Genomic DNA, 27,396 nt, shown 5'->3' on the forward strand with positions numbered 1-27,396 from the left:
AAAAGCAAGGAATAGGACTGGCTTTTCTTCTTTCTTACCAGAGAAAGGAGAAATTCACTATGCAAACGACTGCAGCCAATTTGCTTTGTTCGTAGCATTACAGCTACTTGCTCTCAATAACCAAAGAACAAGACAGGAACCAAAATCAGCCAGACTAGCCCAAAGAAATTTAAGTTTAATGGTATCTATCCTTTAACAATGAGTGTGTCATGGGAAAGTATGCATAAAGTGAGAAAATAGCTAACTGCCTTACCATCAACAGATTTTGGAACTCTTGCATCACTTTCTGTCCTTAAATCTATTTGGGGCAGCCTAAGCCTAGATAAAAATTTGCATTCTAAATAGCGCTTGAGTACCACATTCATGTAATATCCTTATTTGCGCATAACAGTCCTACTGAGCCTCTGTGACAGAAAGAATCTTTTTCAGTTTTTCTAGGAAGATTTATGGGTTCCTGAAAAAACCCTAATGTCTTTGCCTTGAAAATGTGTTTTTTATTTTTGTTCTTTTTTGCTTTTTGCTTGTTTGTTTCTTACATGAGAGAATGCAGAACACAGGCGTCAAAAGAAAGAATAATAATCTGCAACAGCCTTCATTTTCTCCTTGTTTACCGAATACGTGGGAAGTAAGTGAGTTTGGTAGCCCCAAGAATCAGATAGACTGCAAATATAAACTGTAAAAGAGTTACATATAAACAAAAGTTTTATATGAAATACAAACAGAGCACAGGCTTCTGTTTATGGAATATGAATATCAGTATTTTAAATATCCATATAAATGTAGGAAAAAGGTATTACTAATTTGACTATTTCTAGTTCTATACTTTTTTTGGCAGTATTTTCACTTTGGGACACGCTTACCATGCTTCCAGTGAAGCAGATCCCTGCGTTACCCCCATCTTTGTTTTTTAGCAGTTACTGAGAAACATACTACTAAAAAGGCTGTATAGCTTTGATCTCTCCTTGAGCTCTCTGTCAAGAAGTATCTCAATGGATTTGCAAACTTCAGTCCAGCAAATGTGTGTTGCAGAGATATCTAATTCTATTTTCTGGCCTTGCAGTTTCTGAATCTGCTTGTACAGAATGTTCAGCCAAAAACAAATTTTTGTTTATGACTTTCATGCCCCTAAATACTGAGGATTGCTATGACCATGGGACCACGTAGAGTGGAACTTTTCAATTCAGGTGGCCATACTCAAACCAATGCACCAGATTGCTGTATCCATAATATTTAAGTATTAATCCTCATCTTCCTTTGAAGCAGAAAATAGCCATATTTTGCAGGTGGGGAATCAAAGAGGACAGAAAAGCCATGTTAGATATATAAATCAAACAATAATTGCCACTGTTAGTTTAGAAATCTCACCACAATAAGGCGTGTTTAGTGTAACATATTCTATCAAAAATTAAGTAATGTAATAAACATGGTATTCCATCACCTTGCTATCTCTGAAATACAAACAATTCACTGAGAACTAAGTGTTTCCATAAAAGTTTCCGAAAACAGAAAAAGGATTAGGTATCATGCAGGAGAGAATAAGAGACTCTATACTCAATACTTTTTCATGAATATTCCCACAGGTTATGCATGAGATTGCAACTGGATTTTCAATGAAAAATGGTTCAGTGGATGCAGAGAGAAGCATGGAAAATGTTTTAAGGGAGTTCTTCATGGAATGCTACAGTATGTTAGCATGACTTTAAGCCACACTAGCAGTGGCAAGGTGAAGGCAGACAGCAGGTAATCTAACTGCTGATTGTAAATGGAGAGTAAAGAAAGGAGGAGAATGTACTACTTGGCTTGTTCAGGAGGCTGCTCTTTAGGAGAGGCACAAATACAACCTGCTTATGAGTGTCAGAATGTTGCTGTACAAGACTAGCTCACAACACTGTCCAGATGTGCCCAGTCATAATTTTATGCTTGCCTCTCGTTTTCTCTTGTTAATCTAACAGAAGACATTCACCCATTTAAGTGCAAGGAGCCTGGACACTTTACTCTCACTGCAGATTTGGCTCTAAGCACTTTTACTCTCCATTTCTAAATAAATGAGAAATGGTTCTGTTTGGTTTGGTAGGCTTACACGAAGCAGAGATCTGACCTATTGAGAATATCTGATTGGTTTGGGGGGAATAAAAAAAGAAAGAAAAACAACAAAAAAACAATAAGCTGAAATGACTGAGCACAATTCAGACAACAATGGCTACAGTTGATAAAAATGTAAAGGTTTTTGTTTCAAGCTTGACAAAGTCTGACATAAAAATTAAAGGCCAGACTGATAATGATGGATGGCCTGTGCTGTATTTTTACAAAGAGCGAAAGAAGTTTTAAGTGCTAAACTGAACTGAGTGATGACCTACCTGGGAAACAACCTCACTACTCTGCACAAAATTTAATCAGCCTGTGGTATGTAGTACTAAATAATTTAGCAAGGTTTTAAATTCAAAGGGAGCTGCATTTAGAGTTGCTCCCAGAAAATGGGATCGAACAAAGAGATAATTCAGCCTGAATATCATGTGCCAATATCTCCTTAGCACTTTAGACTAAATGATCATGAAGCCTTGCAGACATGAGGTCAAGGGGTTCTCTTTACTAATTGATTCAGATTTATGAAACTCTGAAATGGAAATTATGTGCTTGACATTTTTGCTAGCAAATCAGATGTCATTTAAAAATATCCAAAACCTTTTAATAAAAGCCTCATGTAGATCTAGATCCCTAGCTAAAACAATTAGAGACTAGTGGTGGATGAGTTCATAATGCAAGATACACAGCTGGGCTAAAATGGCCAAGCAGCTTTGGAAGAACAGAAAGTAAATTCACATAGCACCATTATTCTGAGGTGTTTAGTGGCCCAGTAGGTCGTATTAAATGTTGGAAAATGTAGGAGCTCAGTAAGGTTTGATTTAACATACTTTGGTCGCCTAGTAAGACAGAGGAAGAAAATCAAGTGCTAAACGATACCAGAGTTTCACTGAGAGTTCTCTGCCTTCTTATAGAAACTGTAGTTTTTTTCCTATTTTGAAAGCAACAGATTTCAGTAGCAAATGAAGGACAACAATGTATTTAAAAGCAAATAATGACTTCTTCCTTGTCAAGAGTCAAGTAAGTAAATGCTATTTGCCTAAATTTTATCCTTAGAAAATTAGGAATAGAAGAATAGAAGGCAAAGAACCAAATCCACTTCAGTGTTAATACTTAGTAATGGCATCATGGTGTCACCCAAAACTACTTAAAAGTTTGTCTTATATTACCTTATATGACCTTATATTACAAAATGTCACGTTTTATGACACATGTACAGAGTAGAAGAGTTTAGGACAAAACTAAAAGCATGATAAACATGAGAAAATGAGGATTAGTAGGAAGCTGACACTGAACTACAAAGTGAAAGTTAACTGTCCTGTTTGCCATAATTGTCAGAAAACAAGGAGTCAGGACTCTCAAGCAGGTGACAAGAAAGAAGCAATGGGAAGAAAGTACCTTAATACAACAGGAAGAACATGGGATGAGACAAGAAGTTCTTGTGCCCGAGGGCAGAGGTCAGCTCTATGACTTCCCTCTGCCCCCAGGTGCAGATGTCCAGCTCAGGTCTGCTCTTACCACATGCAGTGTCCTCACAAGCTGTTGCCCTGATTCTTGTCCCTGCTCACGCTGCCCCTGAATCGAAGCTTGAGGGGCATATTCCAAAGTTCTACCAACATCCCAAACTGTAAACAAAAGCCATTGCTTCACAGACATGCAGTGCTATGGAGTATTAAGTCTCTGTGACAATCCTGATAGGCACAGGCAGCCAGTGCCACCATTGGCAGGTAACTGGAGAGCCTGGCCAGGACAACAGCTTTCCTCCACTGCTCCTCCTGAGGGGCACAGGACAGCCCTGAGTAGCATTTCATATATATATATATATTTTTAGAGAAAGATGTTTTATCTGGTTAGCAAAACATGATCTTTATGCACAGCACAGATGTTGCCACAAACATGGCTTTGTTACCTGGAAAGCAAAATATAGTATGTTACACTCACAGTTGCACATAGGTACCACAGGAATGGTGAACCACAGGAAAGCATCTAACATGAATATTTCAGTGTTGTGCTAGTGACTGATAACTTATAAAATGATGCTCTTTTGAAGCCCTTATTTCTTACTGTAGAGATCATTTTGCTTCCCATATCACTCCGATGAATTTGCTATCAGCAGATACTCTCTAGCTGCAGCTCCCTTACAAAGAAGTTTGCAAAGGAAGGTCTGCAGTGCTGGACTCTTAATTAATTGTCCATCACTGTCATTGTTTGCCACCATTCTAGACACCTGAAGAGCTCATTGTTCTTGCTCTTTCTGATGCAGAAGAATGAAAGGTGACACAATGTAGTATCTCACAATATATCTAGCTATTGCTGTTCACTTTTGGTGGGGCAGCTTATATGAATTATATCTTTTGTACCAGAGAAAGCAAATAGCTTGTTATGTGGTACTTCTCAATTCCTACTTGTACTAAATCCAGCTGATATACAGAGAACATAAAAGGATACATTTGACAAGATAACTACTTGTTCTGATGAGCAGATATTGAAGATTATCTTAACACAAGGAAAATCTAAACTCTCAAGTGGGTGAACTCTTCTATACTGAAGATTTGTTTTCAAGTGCTCTACTTTACTAGTTTTACTTTATTAATGGTTATTAGCATAAAATGTACCTCTGAGGACATATCAAGACAAGTATTCCACAGAAAAATTAATCTCCCATGATCTGGAGTCACACAAATACAATATTTTAGACTATTTCAAATGTACACTCTGAAAGCACTACTCTTTCCCAAATTACATTTTGCCAGTTGTGAAAAAAATCCTTTCACATTTTATAATGGTAACGTTAATATAAGTATATTATTTCATTTAAAGGAGCGATTCTATCCTGAATAAAATCTTTCTAATTGAAATAGTTACAAATAACGCACTGAGCACAGTAGTGAAGTTTGTGCAGTTTACCTGAAAGAACTTAAGTAAACTCAGCAGAACGAGGAGTAGGCCAAAGAAAAGAGTTTTGTAATTCATATTCTAAACAAAAAGAACAGTTTTAAAGAGCTGTTTGAGTCTGCAGAATCAAAAGCAGCAGCTGTACTTATAAAAGTGCATATAGATGCATCCTGATTTTGTTTGTAACTCTTCATAGACAAATATATATACATTAAAGAATGGAACTCCGCCTTGAATTTCTGTAAGATCCTTACTTAGATGCAACAGAAAAAAAGTTAGGGAAAAGGAAGTAGCATCATTCTCATTCCACAGCTAGGGAAATGAACATAAAATTATTAAATAGAATATCTTATATCTCATAGTTCTCTAGTCATGATTAGGGAGTTCAGAATGGATCTCCTCAGTCCCACTGTAATTTGCTACTGAAACAAACTCATTCAAAAGGAGAAAAGAAAATAAAACCTCTTAAAATTGCAACTGTCCTTACACCTGAAGTGCCAATTTCACTGCATTCAAGATGAAATGTTAACACAAAAGTCACCAACCACCATTTTGATTTGTCCCAGTAGCACAGCATTCTATCATAATTTGTATGATGTTCTAGGCTCATTGCCACTGCAATGTTAAAATGTAAAAATACATTTTTATTCTTTTAAGGTAAATAGAAAGCCATATTTCCTTGTTTCCCCAAGCTGTGAAATAGAAGTATTCAAAATTAAATGGAATAAAGTACCGGCATCTGGCCCTTGAAAATCTATAAAGAAAAGCTAATGTACAAGACAAATTCAGACACCAGCAGCCTTGAACAAAGATGACAGTTTTCTCAAAATGAGACCTGACTCTTTCTGTAAAAACAAAAAACAAAACAAAACAAAACAAAAAACAAACAAACAAACAAACAAAAAACAGACAAAAAAAATCTCAGGCAGAATGGCACTAGGAAGAAAAAAAGAGGTCAAGGAAAATTCTCTAAAATTTCTCTCATAGGGAGTCAAGTATTGAGACTAAATGGAAGTAAATAGATTGCTGATCTCTATTTTACTATGGTTGTTGCTTTCACTTCTTGAAGAAATTGCAAACAAATCACTGAAATTGCTTAAACAACACAAAACTCACTGCAGTAACTTTAAGGTTAGTAAAAAGGCATCAGATAGAATGCTATTTATTTTAAATTACTTTATTTCAAAAATCAGAGGGGTCCAGCATTAATCTGAAATGCTTTGTCACAGTATGATAGCTATATCCCATTGAATGGGATAATGGCATCTTTGGAACAAAAATATAGTTTACTGCACTTCTTTGCACTCTTTTTGATTAATAAACTTATTTCTCACATTCTTATTACCATAATGAACTACCTGCAAGATAAAGGTTCTATCTTTTTAGTTGTCAATCTTTATGCTTTTTTTTTTTTTTTTTTTTTTTTTTCTCTCCTGAAAGAATCCATCTCTTTTAGTTGAATTCTCTCATGATACTAGCTCCACTACAATGAAAGCTGGGACACATGCAGTACAATAAAGACTTGTTCTTATTGTAATTATACAACTTTCATTGATGTAGGCAGGTTATTTTATTACCTTTACTAACAAGCCATCAAATAAGACAGTTCCATAATACATTCCAGTGGAATGCTGCAGTATTTGTTATACAGAAAACCAGGTCATATTCCCTTACTTATTAAAAACAAACACACAATAACAAACAAACAAAAAAACCCTGACAAGCCAATGTAAAGAGATTTCTGTTCCTGCTTGTGAATGATGAAAGCCATCCAGAGCTCTCCTCATTCAAGCAGTAAATGAACACTGCAATGTGTTAGCCTCATTTCTCCTTGTTTCCTACCCATTGAGGATTAAGAAATGTGGAGAAAATGAAAATAATAATAATAATAATAATAAAAAAAACAAAACAGAAACCATGGAGGGAGAAACCAATCCACTACTGCTATGACCCATAGAAATATCTAAAGAAAAGAAAGAGTTTACCCTGCCAAGTTCTTTTCCTGTCCTTCCTCCTCTCCTTTGGTTTGGTTTCCTCTTCACTTGCTGTGAGAATGTGGGTAGTTTCAACTGAAAGACATACCCTCTTCAGGCATGAAGTTACCAAGCAAAAGTAAGGTTTTTCTTCAAGGGTGTATTTGGGGACTAATTAAGTTTTGTGGATACAGGTGAAGGAAAGGTAAAGGAAATGCAGGCTAGAATATAAAGTAGATAAAGAAAAAAGAAATAAAATCGTTAATTCTTCTACCTCCAAGCCTTCTATTAAAAGAAAAATGACCTAGACTGAAAATTTTTGGACCAATTCTTTCTACAAATCACAGATTATCTAACATCACAACATGAATTCCATCAGAAGTAGCAGATATTTAGAGATCTATTCACAGATACTTGCCTGTACGTTTCACCAAAAGGTGTTTAAATCTTTCTTTATTCTTGTAAGGTAACAATGGCCTCTTACAAGAAGTCACGTTATTGTGAGAGATCCACAGACAGCATTAGATGCTCCAACAGACATTATCAGTTTTAGTAGATAAGCATTCACACTCGCAAGCAATATTCATTTTTCTATTGCCTGAGAATGTTTTTGAGATATACCCTTACTGCTTTCCTGTCTATTGCTTGTATCTCTTCCACTTCCCGTGTGAGTCATATGGAAAGACAAACGCAACGTACTCTCTTGAAAGCTGTGAAAAATGTAGTGAATCCTTAGGAAAAAGGTCAAAGCAATTCACAGTAACCCATAATAAGGCAGATGAAGATTCAATGTAGAAAGTCTATGTCATGATTTAGCAATAAATTAGTATGAATTTAATTACAAAGGAAAGAAAAAAAAATGCTGTGTTAGGTCAAGAATTCAAGAACGAAGAGCTAGAAAAAATAGTTCATGATTTCAGGTCAGGTTAGAAGTTTCCTTTTCAAGGGATGGAGTGAAGCTATTTCTCTCCCACCACAAATTAAAACTGAAGTTAAGCTGTGAAGAAAGATGTTATAGGGAGTCTGAAATTTTATCCAGGAAAATTTCACTTCTTGTCAGTTTGATCAGTTTTTTAGCTGGAAGAGTACTGGAAACAAAGGGAAAAATAACAACCTTATTTATTCAGAGAAAAAATAGTAATAGAATACTGAAAGAAATATGAACTGAATATTGTTTTCTTCATAAAGATTTTTTTTATTTATTTATATAGGAATGTGAGGAAAATACAATAATGAGAACAAATGATTAATAATAGAAAACTAAAGATGTTAGAAATATTAATGGTTTGAGATAAGCAAATTCAAAACTGTTTACTTCTCTCTGAGCTTCTGTCCTTCGTATTTGATCAAAGAGCTGAGATACTGAAATTCTCATAGCTCTCTAGCAAAAATACAATATTTTAACAAAAGTTTTTCTGAACTCCTTTCAGCGGTAAGGTGCAGACACAGGGAGCTATAAGAAATTTCCCTGAAACAATTATATCTGTCCTCCTTTGCTCAGAGCCAATGATTTGTGCTACTTTCCCAAGCTTTGTAATCTCAGTTAGAACACAAGGTACTGATGTATCACCAGGCTACTATCATCAATTGATACTAAAGTATTATCATTATGTACCATTTCATTTCTCGAATTAAGCGAAATGATGAGCAACCTATTCTCAAAAGAAAGGTTAATTATAGAAGCACCATATCAGAATGAGACACAAAAGATCATTATCTGCATTCTACATGGCACGCAGTGGTACAACAAGGATTATTGTTTGAAAATTGCAAAGTTACTTCAATAATTTCATTATGTGGGTTTGATTATTTTTTGCTGTTGTCATAGGTAGCTTTTTCTGTGTATAATAAATGATCTTGCTGGAAACAGAAAATCATTAACAACTATTTGACTTCAACTTTGTCATCAGACTCAAATGAAATTATTCTGTTAACAGTCTTATTTTCTTCATGAAGCCAGCATATGACATTCATAGGTATGGTAATTTTGCAGTCTAATCTCTCACCCAAAAAAGCTTGACAGAAGTGAAGTTCAAGAACGTTAGTGGAAGGCAATGGCAAAGCTTGAAATCCAGAAAAATTTGAGAGCAATCCATGATAAAAGCAAATCAAAGTGATAACAAAACTGACAATAGTATTTGAGAAGTTCAGTCCAATAAAGATTTAAGAGCTCTGTTTGAAAGAGCAACAGTACTATATCTAGCATGTGTAGTTAAGCAAATACTTCAGTGTAGGTGCTCTACCCACATACAAGCAACCAAATAATTAATTCTTTGCATATCGTGTGTTGAGAGAAATCTTCATTACCATTCAAAACTTGTATGCAATATTTTCCTTTTCAGAAACCACAGAGGGAGTCCAAATCAAGAACTATCACATTAGCCAATTATACATGTACATAGAAAATTAAATTTCTTCAGATACTGTGTATTATTAAATACATGACCCAAACCTACAGTTTATTAAATAAGCTTATTGATAGCTTCAATTCCTATTCAAATAGGAATGAACTATATGTGTTTTAATAGGTAGACAGTGCTGAAGAGAGCTACCTCCATAAGGGAAAAAAAAAAAAAAAAAAAAAAAAAAAAGCAGGACAAATTCGCTTTGTGTAAAGTGAAATACTCTGTATTCAGCAATTTCCATAAGTATTCTATTTTAAAAAGAAATAAAATTACCTAACAAAAAATTACTATTTTAAAACTTTTCTTTAATAAAAACCAATATTTTAATGTAAAACCATAGACGTGTTAAACACATTCTCCAAAAGCATTACTGTGTTTTGGAATGTTATTTTATTGACCTCTACAAAATAATTATGAGCTTATCAGAAAGAAAAGAAAAATTGTATCTTATTTTTCTAAAGTCACTATAAATGAAGAAATATCAGTTCACACAGCTCAACTATAGACCCTACTGTGCAAGTATTTATCAACAAAAAGCAATTTCAAAGTAGCTGCCTTGTGAGCGTTCAGGGATAATAGCTGGCCAATTCATCCATAAAATTAAGCCAACATTTCCACCATGAGTTTCTTGACAGACTTTTCATACCCAAAAACATCAAATAAACATTATACTTCCTAAGTCCAATAATGAAACCTATATTACACAAAGATTTCTTAATTCATCTGATCGTGCAGCATTCAAACAAACCATTCTTATAGGTCCAAGCCACCTATTTCAGCACTGCTAAGTGCTGAAAGAAGTTTGGGGAAGTTAATTTTAACATTGCAATGCTGACTCAATATGACCCTTCACTTTAGAATGTTGATGTACATGCAAAAAATCAAAATAGTTCAACGTAATTTGAAAGTCTACACTTTGCAGAATATCACATGAATAAAATTAACTCAGTGCTGCTACCTTTAGCAGAGGATTCTTATCAAGTTAGTTTCTCAGAATGGCCACAATGCAGTCTAATTCCTCTAGCCTCAGCTTTTTCACCAAAACTGAGAAAAACTAAAGACAGTTTGGAGGAAAGGAAGGCTAATGTGGGACTATCAACTGTTATGTACATTTTGAGATGGAAAAAGTCTTCAACAGCATCATCCCTTTGTTTATTTTTCCTATAAAACCTCAAATCCCTCCACCAGTGAGTTGTCTTTATTTTATTTTTACTTTTTAAAAGATGGAAATAGGAAAGACTGTTCTTTTCACCTCCGTATTAAGGACTCAGAACTGAGACACCCACTTTCTTTTCATTCAAACACAGATAAAAAAATCTCAAAACTAAAAAGTATAGATATTCGCATGCACAGAATTTCAAATGAAGTCTTAAGTGGTCTTTTGAGACCCATTTTCTTGATATGCCTTGATTGCTGTGGGAGTAGAGACAGTTTTTAGTAAAAACACTCTCTATTGTAGCTTTACAGGTTATTATTGCTCCATTACATCACAAGTCTGCTCAATTCTCTTTTCAGAAGCACAAGCTTTGTTCAGTCAAAGGATAGGATTTTCCCACAGGCAAGGAAAGTCTCTTCACTGTTTCTGTGAGATGTTTCATCTCAGGAATCATAAAGAAAGCAACTTTAGAAAATGTCCAGCCACCTCAGTATCTAGAATCTTGACACCAAAATGGAGAACAACTGGTTTAATTTTGAGCCTGCTGCTCCACATGGATGTGTCCCATTCTTTTCTGTCCTTCCCACCTCTCTCTACTATGCACTGAATTTTATTTATTTATTTATTTTTTTAAACATGTTTATGAGAAAAAGGTGTCCAAAAACTCTACAAGGTTTATTAGAGGCTTGCAGTGAAAATATTCACAAAGCAGGAGATCTATGATCTGACATCTTCAGTTTTCAAAGAAAAGGAAAAAAAGTAGTTCCTCCTCAGACAGACTCCAAATTACTTCAGACTCAGTATTTACTTCCAGAGCGAGAGATGTGCACAACTGAGTTATGTAAATAAAGGGAGGGGCTTCTATGATAACTTCAAAACAGAAATAAAAAAATAAATAATAAATATGATAGTGGGCAAAATATAAAGGAGTTTAGAGCTGATAGATGTTTTGGAATTTGATTTCAGATGTGCTTTGGATTCCACAGTTTTTACTAATCTGAAAAGAAACTTGCATAGGAAAAGAAGTTCAAAGTGCTATAATTATTGGTGGCTTCATACTTTATAACAGGAAGTGTACTGGATTTGAAGGAAGGAATGGAGGTGATGGAAAGAAAGATGAGAAAACACCATCAGAATGCAAACGTGATCAGTCATCACAGTGGCATTTCCAGTACTTACAGAACAAACAACAAAAGATGCCAAGTAGATTGGAAAGTTAAGAAATGAGGAGCTCAGCCAACAGGCTTAAACAAACAGAAGAGATCATTTCCCTCAAAAGCCATAATTCAATTCAGAAACTTGTTGCCACAGGTTACTGTAAAAACCCAAGATGATAAATGTTTTGAAATAGGACTGGACATGCACATGGAAGAGAAATACTCACTGTCCAGAGGAGAGGTGGAGGGAAACCTTTGGATCAGCATATTGTAGGAGATTTTATGTTTGAAATTATGTTTCAAAATATTAACAATATAACTCAGTAACTCAGCTGCCTTTATTTGCAGAAAAATATTTTGTAAAAAAAAAAAATAAATAAAAAAAATTTAGAGTCTGAAGTCAAGGGAATATGCTAAGCTACTTCTTATTCTGCAGAAATACTGAGTTTCTGGCTCAATCTTTTTTCTACTATATAACTGACCACCCACAGCAGCTTATTCATGTCAGTTACTATATTTCTTTGGTAGACCATTGATGTATGCCACATTATTGCTCTTAGTATTTCTCTTGGTGGAATACATGGCTTTAAATTAGTAAATTAGGACATTTCACCCCAGGTAGCTTATTTCAAACAGGTCTCATCAGGTCTTATCAAATGCTGCCCCTCCCACTAAGAATATCTCTCAGTCATGTGGACTTCTGTCACCTACTCACTACAGTGCTGAACTAGGCTTTCAATATCTAGAGGTCACGAGTTACATACACAGCAGCTGTTTCTTCAGTTTGACCATGATGGACCACATCCTCTCTCAACTCTGTCTATCACTGCACATCACTGCACATATTACCTAAGCTTTGCCAGTAGAATCTATGTTTTTGAGCTGAGCACCATGAGACTCAGAGCTAGATCTGTTTACTGATGATTAATGACTATATTTGGACAAACAAAAATTCTTAATAAATTAAAAAAAAGAGTGAAAATTGCCAGCAGCCTATTGCCAAAGGAAGTATGTGATGTACCTAACCAGAATGCACACTTCTAAAGCACTAAGCTTACCAATTAGAATACAAAAATGACAACAGCTACAGGCATTAAAGCATGTGCCTTTGTTACTGCAAGAGACAAGTGTTTTAGCATACCACAGCTTGCCTTTGCACCGCTGCCTATAAACTCTGAATTGGTGCCCACTTTCCCCCTTCTTGAAATGTTTTCTTGACATTTATTATTAAGAACTGAAGTTAGCAGCTGTGTTGATTCAGCAAAGCAGCATGAGTATGCTTAATAGTCAATGCCTTTTACCTTATTTAAACACATTCATTTTCCTTGATTTCTTTAATTAAAATACAAATCTAAAAAAAAGATTTTCTTATGTTATCAGATGATATTTATATTACACCTTGCCATTTATCTGCTTATAGGAATATGTTTTTTATGTATTTTAAATATGTATATTTCCACTGCCATCATTTAACATCAAAATACTATTACATCATTGTCATTACAGTGGAAATAATATTACTTTTCTCTATAATAGTTTGACTAGGTTGGCAAAGGCATGACACACTCTTTTCTTAGTATATATATAAATTTTCTTTACTCTTTATCTCTAATTACGATAAATGACATCTTTCATTTTTAGGTAAGCTTCTATCCATACTAGAGCTGTCTAAATCTGTTCTGAGTTAGGAAGATAACTGTAAGATATAACTTCAGAAATTGAGGGAATTAGTACACAAAGTCTCACTGAGAGGAAATAAATAGGGGAAAAAAGAATTGGAAGTCATATGAAACTTTTGAACCCTTAATGAACAGAAGAAAGAAAAGCTGTAGAAGTGGAAAAAAATGTAGATGGAATCACAATTTGGATGTAAAAAAAAAAAAAAGTTATGAATCAGATTACACTTCTCTGACTCTGTAGAGTCATTGATGTCCCTTGCTTTCTCACACCAGCTTGCCTGGCAAAAGTGAATCAGCGGCAGTATCACCCTAAACTCGGGGAAGTGATTATCATTCTTTCTCTCCATCACCGTACTTCCTCTGGGCTGAAGATTATACTAAAAATCTGTTAGCTGTTTAACACTGTGGCAATGGACTTTCAGAGGTTTCATAAAGGGCAGTGGGCTAGGTCTCTTTTTCCTAGGCATTACTTCCTTGACTTGCAACATCAAAGAAGAGATATTTTCTCTACATATAGATTTCTTCCCCCTCATTTCCCACATCTTTATAAATATACCTCCCCTTATGTCTGGCATGTACCTGTATTAGATACCAAAGACTTGTGATCAGAAGGCATGTTCATATGATACATTAGCTGTATCAGAAGGAGCAGATCCAAAAAGTTACAAGTGGGAACACACAGGGGAAGTGACGGCAAATCAAAGGATGCTCCAAGATACATTTTGGAAGATACAGAGAAAATATATCCTCTATTAAAAAGAAGAATGCATCTCAGAGAAAGCTAAAATGTAGTTTTGCTAGCAGAAAAAAAAAGAGACAGAAGAAGAGAGAACAAGAATGATAATAATGAATTGCTCTGAGAGGATTAGGTTCCACTAGGGACATTAGGGAATCCAATGAACTAAAGAAAGGATAAGACACTGTCTAAATTGATCTATACAACCAATTGTAGTACAATTCATAAAATAATTATGTCAGTCTCTTCCATATTTAAAATAAACATAAAAAACTCAGAAATGCAGTAAGTTGTTAAGCACTAAACACCAGCACATACTCTGTCACACTACTTTCATTGCTACAGTAATCTAGGAAGCACCTGACATTTATCTTCTTCAGTTTTAACACCAGAATTCAAGAAATGCAATTAGGAAAACGACAGTACTCATAACAGAAAAGGTCAGCAGTGTTCAAGCTAAACCTGATAACATGCCTAATGTGTTGCCACACAACAGAATGCCTTCCTCGTAATGAATAACTTTACAGATTGCCATGAAATTGTTGCAAGATAATCAGATCAACAGGGGGCATACCACTACATGAAAGAAATATAGGAGATTGCAAAATAGTCTTTGATGAGGGTATACTGCAAAGTCAGCACTGATGGAAAATCTACTATTACCAAACACTATGTTTTCAAAAATTATCATATAAATAAATTGAGTACAAAACACAAATGATAGAAATTTCTGTTATTTGGTAAGCAAGGAAGACATTACTTTATCCAAGGCCTAAAAAAAGTTGCTTTCATGTAAAAAGTAGGGGGAAATAGTACCGTGGTAAAGTATAGCAGAGCTTTCACCTCTTTATTCACTTAGGTTAAAATTCAAACATTTTCTAGGAATTAATATGTATATATATGTGATAAAACAAACTTTATACTTTGAGACTGCTAGATTTGTAAATTGTAATTTAATGGGAGCCTTCTGATTTATCAGTTTCATTGGAAGATGGATTGTGAATTTAGTACAGAACGTATTTTTGAGGATTGATTACAAAAATAAGTCAGATGCTGATGATGACAAGCAGTAGCAAGCCGTAACTTGTGCATTTTGCCTTGTATTTCCAATTTTCCCTTCATATGTATTTCTGTAACCACCTTAGCTATACATTATGTGTGAGGCAAGTTTTTAACATAACAGTACCCAGTATTTTTACAGATGCTTACATTAATGAATACATTTTGCTTAAACTTTACAAAGAGAGGCATCTGGTAGAAGGAAATAAAAACACACACTATAACTAGAGGGTAATGTCAATAGAAGTGCAATTATGCTTTTAGCTTTTTCCTGATATTCTTGCATTAATGATCCTAAGCAACCAATTTTCCTCAAACATTACAAACGTCTAACATGTGCCAAAGAGCTATAGAGAATGCACTTACCATGTACTATCAGAACATATTCTGTGCTGTTTCGGCCAATTGGGTTTTTTGCTTCACATCGATATGTGCCATTGTCTGTTTTGTTTAGGAAACTGATGCTGAGGACTCTGCCGTTGACAACCATTCGCTCTGGATCTGGTAGTTCTCCACCATCCTTTGTCCACAGTACTGGTTCTGGCCTGTTGATTCCAAGGTGAGACTTTTATTCAGATACGTGAAGTGTGCATACACAATGCATATTAGAAACAGTGACTAATGGGTAATACCCTGCCACTAAAGAATACCTAATTATAATTTGAGTTACTGGATATAGTGAGAACTTATTACAACCTACCCACCAGATGGAAACTACTAACCAAAGGGAAGGAACAGGCAGGAAAGGAACAAAAAGGGAAACAGAACAGTACTGGAAAATTCCCCCAGTAAATAAAAAAATAACAATTTTTTTAAAAGCACTTGTGAGGTTTCAGGGCACACAGTTCAGCAAGACATTTGGCAAGCAACATTTCTGTGTCATGAGCAGTGTGGTCCTGTGCAGCTGACAGGCATCAAAAATCCTGTGAGCAGGCTGAGGTAGATATAAGTGGTTTGCAAATGGATTCTTAAATTATTTAGACTATTCACATTCACAAGTGTACTTGAATGTACTGAGTGTTTTTTCTGAAGCAGGCATATCAGTCATAAAGAAGCACATCTTACATGCAATCTAAATTGGTTTCTGTTGCTGTACTTTGAAAAAGCCCATTCCTTTCTTCACCCATCCTGCATCCTTCCATTGCATAATTGCTTGTTACAAACATTATCACAAGCAATGTAAGATTTGAATTAAAATCCTGCATTTCCCTTCAGTGAAATCTTTTTGTTTGTAACTCTTGTAACTGGTCACCCCAAATCAGACCAGAGGCAAAGCACTGATAACCACCAGCCAAGTTAAGGACACAGTAGAGAAGGGAACCGATCATATTTATAGATTCCCCTAGATCTTCCACTGACATTAGATTCTTAACTCTTTCCCAAAAACTTCCAAGAAGCTCTGCAGCCCAAGAGATTTGCCTAACAGACAGCAGTAAGTATTGATTATTTGTAACCTGTCCTTACCTGTATGTAACAAAATCCACTCTCAAATTTACATGAAGAAAATAAAAAAAATATTGGTCCATTATTAGGAATAGAAAGCTGGCTTACTGAATCCCATTTCGGCCTAGATAAATAAAGCATCTCAACTCCTTAGACACTAGTCATTAAAGCAATATATTCACAGCCTGAAGACTCATATTTATTTATTTCTACCTGGTAGCTTTGTACTTTTTAACCCAAGTGCCAGTTCCTTTCTTTAGGGTCCATTACTGAAGCAGCTTCAGTCAACTGCAGTTCTAGACTTGCAACTTATATGGTAGCAGAATGTAACACAATACTTTCCTTATAAAAGTATTCAATTTTATGACTAAATAATAAAATGTAAAATTCTTTCATAAAGTCAGCAAATGTCTTGTTAGCTGCTAGTATTACTGAAGAAATACCTAATTTGCTTAATTTAATTATTAAATATGAGTGTTAAGAATTAAATCTAAACACCAAAGCAGAAATGTTTTCTTAAAATGTGGCCTTACACACAGAAGAATAGTTTTAATGTCTCCAGCTACATAAGTATATTTTAAATAATACAACGTATAAACAAAGTAAAGGTTTCTGAAGGGAACTTGCCGCTGTGCATCTTATTTTCTATTTTCTTTATTTTCTATTTGGTAGGAACACTCAACATTTTATTTCTCTTGAAAAGGAATGGTCTCACCAGTGCTAAGTACAGAGGAACAAACACTTCCCTAGTCAGGGAATACCACAACACTCATGGAATTTTAAACCAAAGATTAAGAAATTATTGGTGTAAAGGGCCTTACCTATCTGCAAATTTGTCATATGTGCTTCTTAATGTGCTTTCAAGCATTGAGTCTAAATGCACATGCACACAAGATACACACCTCCTTTCTGCTTAACACTAGCAAGGAATCTAGATGTCCACAATGTTGCAGAAGAACTGTCCCACATTATTACAGTGCGATTAGCTTTGATTCACTAAGGTGGATGTGTTCAATTTTTCAAGAAAACTCCTCATTGTTCCCCATGTACTGTGAATCTGCAATCCCAAGAGTGGAAATTCTGGAATTTTTCTGCTATAATGTAAGCCATCACCTTTGTAAGTGGCCTGTTAAAGCAACCACTGTATAGTTGAAATATAAGAAACGTAGAATTTAAATTGAACTTAGATGGCATGTCCTAGGGTAAAACCCATAGGATAACAAATAACTAGGAAAAGGATCCTTAGATTCAAATTATTCAGAGAGCTTTGTAACATCTTAATATACCAATTGCAGTCCTACACAGAGTAGTTAGAGCAGCAGATGTACATACTCTGGCAGCAGTGGGGAAGCTGTTAATTAACAGAGCCAGCCCCTTTGGCTCAGCAGCAGCAGCAGAGCCATCCCTGGGCAGCCAGCCCATGGTCAGCACGTCACGGTGGCTGGGCACAGCCCTCACTCCATCTCGCCACTCTCCAGGAGGATGGTGCCTAAAGCAGAAATGCTGTCACAGCCACGAAATTAAATCTTGCCTTTGCTGCTGGGAAGCTTTGAGACACTCTGGTCTAAACAATTCATTAGTCAGGCAGAAGTGAGTTAAGAAGATGAGACGTGCTCAAGCACCCAGGCCAGTGTGCTGCTCCTGACAGCAACAACTAGAGTGGCTGCCTAGGGAAAGCAAAGGAGTGTGGTGACTGCCTTGTAGCCCATTCCCTCTAAGCTCCTCTGGCATCTGCAGTCACCCCATCAGGGGTGCTGGATGGTGCATCTCTTGCTCTCTTTAGTATCTATGCAGTATTTAGACTGATGCCCACAAATTTCTCTAACTTCTTTCTGAATCTGCTTATGCTGTCTGTCAACCCAGCCTTCTGTGGCAATAAATTTAAAAAAAAAATTCCCTCCCTGCCTATGTGCAAAAGTATATCTACTTCTATCTGTCTTACACTGATCTCTAAGCAGCTGCAATGACTATTGCAGAATATGGTAACAGTTCTTCACATTATAACCTTGTTATGAGTTACGATAGACCTTATTTAGTATGCATTCCTTGTTCTCCCTCTATCCTTCTATATTTATTTTAATTTGATAATGTTGATTATGGACATAAAAAAGAAATCACAAGAAAACAAGGCAGACTGTAAATTAGGAGCATATTGGGCGTTCCCTGATAAGTGCTTTAGCACCTTAATTGTTAAAAGCCCAAATGCAACTGAAACATCGCTGGGGAAACTCCTCTTCCCTATCACAGAGTATGCTGAAATGAAAGTTTTCCACAGGTAATCCTACTGAAATATGCTTGTGACTGTATATTCAGAGGTTCAGTCTTCACTCAACATTCTGGCTCAGTTAGGGGATATTTAGGTTGGAAGGTCTAAAACATCAGGCAAACAAATATATTCCTAATATATTCAGATATATTCATCTCTATATCCCTATACATTCTATCTCCCTATACATTCATCTCTGCCAAATACATCTCTATTAAAGAATTTCAGTTTTTCTTCACTCACTAAAGCACTGTCATGATGAGAATTGGAACAAACAGGGTAGCTCTATGTCTTAAGTTTGTGATTACTTCAAGTTGAATCACATACAAATTTATCCCTCACTTTCTCTGACTTTATTGAAGAAAATATTTTAAGGACAGCTCAAATGTGACAGGCCGTGCTAGTTGTTTGGCTGGCATGTATGGCTTTTACTAATTTGGCTTTGCATGTAGATTCCCACAGGGTACAATCAGAATTGCAATACTCTCAAAGAAGCCAGAGATACTAACTAAAAATACCTTAATTGTGATCAACGACTACTTTGCCTGCCATCTAAAATGAATTTGAAATCTACAGTTTATATGAAAAACTCCAAAGCAAGCTTAGATTTTGATGTAATTTATGTTTAAGATGATGATCATGAAGATGATCAGCAGACTGGAGCACCTCTCCTACAAAGACAGACTGAGAGAATTGGCTTGTTTAACTTGGACAAGAGAAGATTTGGAGAGATCTCACTGAAGCCTTCCAGTACATGAAGGGAGCTTACAGATGGGAAGGAGAGCAAAATTTTACATGCTCTGATAGTGATAGGACTAAGGAAAATGGCTTTAAACTAACAGAAGGGAGATCTAGGTTAGATCTTAGGAAGAAATTCTTCACTCAGAGGGCAGTGAGGCCCTGGCACAGGCTGCCAAGAGAAGCTGTGGATACCTATAAACCTATCTTCTAATGATATCTTCATATATAAAAATTATATTTAACTTAGTCTTCATTTAGGAATGACATCGATTTTATGCATCACCACTTCTTTCTGGACACAGGGAACTTAATCAACACAATCCTTTTTTTTGGTAAAACAAAACACAGAAAGGTCAAAATATTCTTCACTGAGATCGCAAACACCTTGATCGCAAACTCAGTTAACTTGCTGGCCTGTAATACTACCAGAGATAACCTTTTGATATCTTTAAGATATGAAAAGCATCAAACAAAAAAAGAAACAAACACAAACAAAACAAAAAATGCCAGCTGTTCACATACTTGATCTCACTGAACATATTAATATCCATCTGGGTATCTAAGCATTCTGTCAAGACTTTGTAGCCAACATGGATAAAAATAGGAAAGACAGAAGGATTTGCAGAACACTAATGAGACAAGTAAATTCATTGTTTTGAGTACGGCTCTCTTGAACACCATCTTTTAATTCTCCAAGTAGGGGTATGTTTCTTTTATCTGCAGTTCCTAAAAAACAAGTGCTAGTGAAAATGTTTAAATGAATAATGGAAAAGGCATCACTACTTTCACCAGTGCATTTTTGTCAAAATGCTAGTGTAATGTTCCAAGTCACCCAAGGAAATTGTTGCTTCATTAATTTGACCGTATGGAGTCAGTCTCAATTGAGAATCTGGATTTTTAGATTTATCAGTTAATCGTCCAGTTGAAAGTTTAAATCTTGAGGGAACTTTTTGTTTGTATAAAGCCTCACTCTTGATGAGTCATATCAGGATGAGCTGGTTTGGGAGCATTTCATCTATCAGAAACATCAATATCCACTATCTAGCCTTTCATAAGAGGCTTGGATAAATGGTTTTTATTTTATCAGATAGAAACTTTTTATGATTTTGTAGTTTTGCAGAGCTTGACTAATCCTCAGAGAGCATTTTTCTCCTCAAAAGAATTAGTCAAAAATGTCCTAAGTATCTTTCAAAAAGTTCTCTTTTTATTAGGAAGGTAACTTTAAAATATGAATTAGCTTTTACATTGGTCTATATCTTTCCCTTTCGAGCATCTCAGAAAACCTAGCTTAGCTTAAAAACATTTATGATGCATTATATCAGTTATACCAGTGTTTTTAAAATGACTAAGAATTAAATTACCAATATATGTAAAAAATGAAGTGTCAAAAAGCAGATATTTCTACTTTTTACTATAAAGATTTGTGAGGAGCTTACAGCTATAAAGACAACAGGAACAACAAAAAATGTTGAAGATACCTGCAGTATATTATGCTTTTGAAAAAGCTGCTTAAATTTAAAGAGGGTAGGAATCTCAAGAGGTGTTAGTATTCATAGTTTACAGTTTAAAAAAAAAAAAAAAAAAGAAACACATAGTAGAAAAGAGAAAAAAAAATTAAAACAAACAAAACCACCCTTCATCTCTTATCTTCCATTCTGGTTATAGATAAAGCCTTTCTTTTACCCATTGCAAATGCATAGAGATGACAGAACTTACCACCTATAAGTTTCCTTGAATAAAACAGTCCTCTCGCTTTCAGACTGGATCTTCAGGTTACAGTTGCTAACCACATTGATAGGATGGGCTAAATTTACAGCTGAAAATGCTTATCCTAAACAAGCCTATGGCAGTAACTGATTACAGAGATTCAGGAAGAATCTTTTCAAAGCATAGGTATTTTTTCCTGTTACTGAGACAGGAAGCATAGATTGCTCCAAGGGAAATGATATTTTTTTAATATTTTTCAATACCTATTTTTTAACCTTTCCTCACAACTATTTTTAAGGTTCAATTCAGGACAGTAAATACATACCTTCAGCTGTAAGAATCTGAATGTTCTCCTTCTGCAACAATTATCTTTTTGGATATGTCTCCTAGTCATCAGGCTGATTCTCTTTTATCCTTTAGTATCCTCATACTCCAGGACTGCCTTTTACCTAAGATCTTCTGCCCTCGGCACAGCTGTGCTGTGTTGCTGCTTTGCATCTGAGTAGCTCTTTCCCAGCTGATGACCAAGCCATTATTACACTAACTTCTTTGAAAATATTTGCTTGTAGTTTCTCTTTTATGAATTCTCTGTGCCTCCTACCCCACCACTCCTTTATTTTAGTCTTTCTAAAAAAGGCAAGACAATATCAAACAAGTACTCCGAAAAGTGCATAAAACATATAGTTCCAGTATTATTTCAGATCTTATCATATAGGTATAAAAACCCGCTACAAATAACATTTGGGGGATTGGCTTTCTCACAGTCATGAGACAGATCAACAAGAGAAATTATGTGAAATCAGGAGATGGCTTATCAGTGAATTGCAACATAGAAATATCCCTTGTATTCTCTTACTGTAAGCTGCAGGGAGGCTAGAGATGTACAAAAAGATTGCCTCAAAAACAGCCTCTATGAGGAAGATGACATAGGAATATAGTCCAGAATTTCATTTTAAAGAACTCAATAGCCATTGCTACGTGAAGACAAATGTAGAGGAGTCCCTTAAGCTTGTTCCTGAAATATCATCCTCCATAAAGTAAGTTACATTTTAAATCTGTGCGGAAGGAGAGGGCGTCAAATTGGTGTGCTCTCTACTATGAATGATCCACTGTCCTTCCATGATTCATACTGAAGTAAAAAAACAATTCAGAGAAGTATAATTCATAATCAGTAGCCACAAGGTATGTGCTGGAGAAGCAACATTTGTCAGGGTTAGCTTGGTAACGTTAGCTTGTTCAGCTTTGGAGAAAATGCAAAATCAAAGAGCTCACAAATGTGTAATATGGCTGAAGGGGCAATGTTAGAAAAAATTTCATCATGATACTGTGCTATATATCAAAACTGAGGTCAAATAAGCAAATTTTCTCAATAGTGTAATACACAGGAACTCAGTACCAAGGTATCTGATAATGCAAGTATTGATTTCTTAAGCCTCCAGTACTACAGCATGCAAACAGGCAACTCGGAATAAATGCATTGAAACATTAAATCAAATTGTGCACAGTTAGTTGCTAGCTCCATTCCTTGCTTCAAGTACTTCTAACTGTACTCACAGGCAAACACTTAACTAAAAATGAACCTTCTTAAAAATGGTTCTTATTACAAAGATCTCTAAGAAAATACTGTCATTATTTAGGTTATATGTTTTGTTTTGCCCATTTCAACAGTGCTTTTCCTAATGCCAGTAATTTCTTCTAAGGCTTTTATCTGCTCTCCTCTTCTTTATTCAACAGAATGAATCTACTTTTTGTCTTAGACATATTAAGCTCACTTTGCAGTGAAATTATCACTGCATGACATAAAAATAGCATGCTAACCTCCTACAAACATCACTAGTCTTTAAAGAATGCAAACAAAATGTGCTGCCTCTTTTTTTTTAGAATCCTGAAGGGGATCTCAATGAAAAGCTTTGTGTGCTTGTAATAAACTGGAGAAAAAAAATTATTTTAAGCAAGGCTGTCCTCTTGTTTTAGGAAGAGAAAGACTATTGATCTTGTATTTTTTAACTTATTATTTCATTCTTTACCACTTTCCTTTTCTATTAGAAGCTACAAAATATGAGGTTAGGCTTGATTGTCAGATGAGCAAGAGAAGCCAGTTCCAGCTGCAGATCTCCTATTTCCCTCACAGCCTACTCTTTCTTAAGCCAACATTTAGCACAAGTACCTGCAGATACAATACTGCTCTATCTTTTCATTGTGATGGATATCTAAATCACATTTTAGTAACATAATGATTGCAAAGACTCTCAGAAAGTCATCTTGGCTAATTGAAATTAATAACTTCAAATCCATATATCATTTTACTTGCTAAAATGTACCCTTTAAAGGGAAAGGCTTATCTTTTTTTTTTTTTCTCCCCCTGTTAACATAAGAAACCCATTATCTTTAGTTTACATAAGAAATAGAAACCCTTTTTGCAAAGTCCATAGTCTTTATAAATCTCATGGCTCTCCTGTAGAGTGAATAAACTCAAAATGTATGTCTTATGGAGCCTAATTACACCTAAATAGAAATTAACTATAAATTCCTGAACTATTGACAAAAGGTCTTAGCTGCATGCCAGGGTATAAAGATAGATCAGGTTTGACAGACAGCTGCTATTGCTTAAGTTTTAGACTTTGTGATGCTTATTTAAATTATTTGTCCTGTGTTTTCTCATAATCAGGTGACTTTTTAAATTTTCTATTACCTGCAATTTTTCAATGATGATCATGTCTGCAAAAAGTTTTTCTTTGAATAGGCCATACTGAGAAATATTTCCATAAGATATTGTACCACAGTATTACTTATTTCCTGATTCTAGAACTTCCATGACACACAAGCACCAGTTCAGACTACACCAGTAAACTATATAAAATAATTAAGTTCCTAGACATCAAACGTAATGTGAAAGCTGAAGTGGATGGAGCTCTTTATTATGATTGATATGAATAGCATTATTTTATTCATCAATCAGTGAAAAGTCTGTTTATGTTTGAACCAAAAACTAACCCAGTACTACCATAATGACTCAACAGTTCCAAAATGAATAAACATTGAGTGTGACAATACAAAAGTCTGAGAAAAGGGAATGTTTTCACTCACCTCACCTTCTGTTACTGCTTATCAACAAACCACACACACAAAAAACTTGTTTCCTGGTAAAGTCTTTAACACACAGAATTATATTTAAACTTACTTTGAGGATCAACATCATAAATAACAATAGTTCTCCAGTTTCTGTGATTGTTGCCTACTTCAGCTAACGTTTTTTGTAGTAACACAAAATCTTATTATCCTACCTCACATATTTACAGCAAGTTCTAGGGAAGGCAAATCTTTAAAATATTCCAAATATCTAATCTTCTCAATCTAGTGTAGGTTCAGACTTCTGTGTTTCAGGATAAGATGCAGAAACATATTTTTAACTTTCATGGAGGTGTAAAGTGTAGTTTAGCTTTTTGTAGCTGTTTTAAGTACGTTAAATTACTTACTGATTGCCAGTCTTATTTTGGTACAAAGAAATCTCTGAATCATTTCAGACTTCATTTTGAAGTTTGTGCATTAAAGGAAGAAATAAATCCAAATAATATTCATATAACATACTTTAATTTTCCCACTTGTATGAATATAATATTAAAAAAATATATTTCTATGTTTATTCTTTTGAGTAACTGTACTCTCCAGTTTGAGTCTCATCATTCAGCCTCAGAAATCTTTCATCTCTGCATTGTTTTAAAATGTGTTTTGTGATACTGAATATTCCCTCAAGTATACCTGCAGCAGTTTTCCAAGCCTGATGCTTTCTCTACAGCTGTATCTTTTTTATTATTATTATTATCCAAAATGCTTTTCAAGTTTTGCTTTGCTTTTAAATCTTAAGGCACTTCAGATGCTTTGCAAGGTTTCCTACAGTCCTGAATTGTTTATTGGTGCTATTGTTATTGATATCCAACCAACTTGATAATGCCTTTAATGGAAGAACTTCTTCATCAGATTAAGTACTAGATCTTGTTGCTAATTTTCTTCAAGGAAATCAAAGCTGTGGTGGTTTAATTCAGGTAGACAGCTCAGCATCTCACGGTTAGCTGCTCACCTGCTATCCCTTGCAACACTCTTTCATGGGGATGGGGAAAAAGAGAAAAGAAGTAAAAGCAAGAAAATATATGGATTAATGTTTTTTGTTTGTTTGTTTGTTTTGTTTTGTTTTTGTTTTTGTTTTTCCTAGTAACTGAAGAAGTACGAGAGGGTTAAAAACAAACGAAAAAAAACAACAACAGCAAAAAAACAAAAACAAAAAAAAAAAACAAACCCAAAAAAAGCAAACCACCAAGCAGTGTCACTACCTCCCATGGCCAGACTGATACCCAACTGCTTCCCTAAATCCTCTATTTCCCTTTTTATTTATTGCTGAGAATGATATTATGTGGCATGCTGTTATCTCTTCGGTTGGTTTGAGTCATCTGCATGGCTATGTTCTGTGTCCTATCACAAGTTCTCACACATCCCCTAATTTCTCACTGGGGGAGAGTGACAAAGAGAGGCATTGCACATCCTATGTTCAGGCACAGCTAACACAAAAATGTACCCCTGTATTACCAACATTCCTTTGGTCCCAGATCTAAACCCTAGAGGCTGCTTTGGTGAGAATTAGCTCCATCCCAGACAGACCTAGTGCAACATCTCACTGCCATCGCTATAAGGTTTTCTTGCCTTTCCTTTTTCTCTTTGATATTTACAAACAACCACAATTTCCTAAGCTTATTAGGCACTACCAGTGTTTTCATGTGACTGTATTTACAGCTGGAGCTCTTAAATTCAAAACTGTACTCTTTATGGATGTTCAGGCTGGTTTTCATAGAAACAGTTGCACTACTTCAGATTTGTGTATGAGGCATGTACCTCACATGTACATCATGCTTAGCTGACTACAACAGCTTTTGTTCACACACTGCTCAGATATTGTCAGTAAGCTCTTGGAGCAAAAAGGTTTTGCACTGGAGCCTTACGCTCAATTTTGTACAAATACAAACATTCAAAGTGAGAAAAGAAGAAAAAATGCTTGTGCTTAAATTCACCACCTTCCCAATACATCTGAAGATTAAAAACATTGCATGCTTTCTAAAGGGCTGATCTTCTCCAGCTTTTTACTTTGGCATTCACCTCCGCTAATTTTCCAGTCAGAATATTGGAGCTATCCTTTGAGCACTGTAGATGTGTTAATGCTTTTTCATAGAGGAGAACAGTAAGTTCCTCTAGCAACCTGGGCCATACACTGCCCATTACATCACCTTGCCTTTTGCTTCTCCACTTTTTTCATCTCTCTCCCATGTTTGTCAAATACTTCATCTACTTGTAAACTTTGGGTGTCTCATTCCATCCCTACTCCACTTTTTTGCTTCCTCCAAATCTGAACCGACTTCCCAAAAAACAGGCTATACATTTCTACTAATTTATACTTTCCTAAATCTTGAAACTATTCTATACCCTGTTGGTAACCACTCCCATTAAAGGCAATTTTTTTTCTAAATGACTTTATTTCTACCTCTAAGCAGATAAGTAAACGCAAAAGAGAGAAGGGAGAAGACAGCTGCCAAATTTTCAAACTTTCAGCAACGAAATATCAGTTGGGGGCAAACAGGCCTGAAGAATAGAGGCACAGTGATGTAGTCCATAAATAAAAAGATAAATCTTTTTCAAATGCACCATGAGAAGGTCAGGGAATAAGCACTGACTTCATTTTTATTTTTTCAGTTCTATTCTGAAAGAGATGTGGATATTTTAATGCATTTTTAGTACTTCAAATCAAAATAAACAGTATTTTAGACTACATTTTTAGTAGTCAATTCTAAACCACAGTGTTTTATACAGACATTAAAGTCTTATGCTTAAAACATCTCAAGTTCAGAGAAAGAAATATACTCTTTACAGCTTACAAACAGTTTTCATTAAAAGTACATTTTAAAACCTTCTGCCTATAGAAAACAATGTCTCTGGAATATATGGTTATACTGTTCATTTTGTGTTGTCAGTTTTATAAATAATTTATATTTACTTTAAATTTTAACCAGCCCTCTCCAGAATTCTAATATCTCTTTCAAAAAGTTTCCTTAGG

The 27,396-nt window shown here is 35.2% G+C and overlaps 1 protein-coding gene across 3 annotated transcripts in view; it reads right to left on the reverse strand.

Moving 5' to 3' along the window:
* The window catches only part of CADM2 (cell adhesion molecule 2), a 613,088-nt gene that overhangs the window by 51,025 nt on the left and 534,667 nt on the right, over nucleotides 1-27,396 (reverse strand). For all 3 annotated transcript variants that reach the window (XM_052703751.1, XM_052703759.1, XM_052703764.1), the window contains one exon: nucleotides 15,509-15,687. In XM_052703751.1, coding sequence (XP_052559711.1) covers nucleotides 15,509-15,687 — 179 coding nt within the window. The remainder of the gene's footprint in view (nucleotides 1-15,508; nucleotides 15,688-27,396) is intronic.

Source organism: Tympanuchus pallidicinctus, unplaced genomic scaffold (assembly GCF_026119805.1).
Source record: "Tympanuchus pallidicinctus isolate F22 unplaced genomic scaffold, pur_lepc_1.0 scaffold10, whole genome shotgun sequence".
Taxonomy (NCBI): domain Eukaryota; kingdom Metazoa; phylum Chordata; class Aves; order Galliformes; family Phasianidae; genus Tympanuchus; species Tympanuchus pallidicinctus.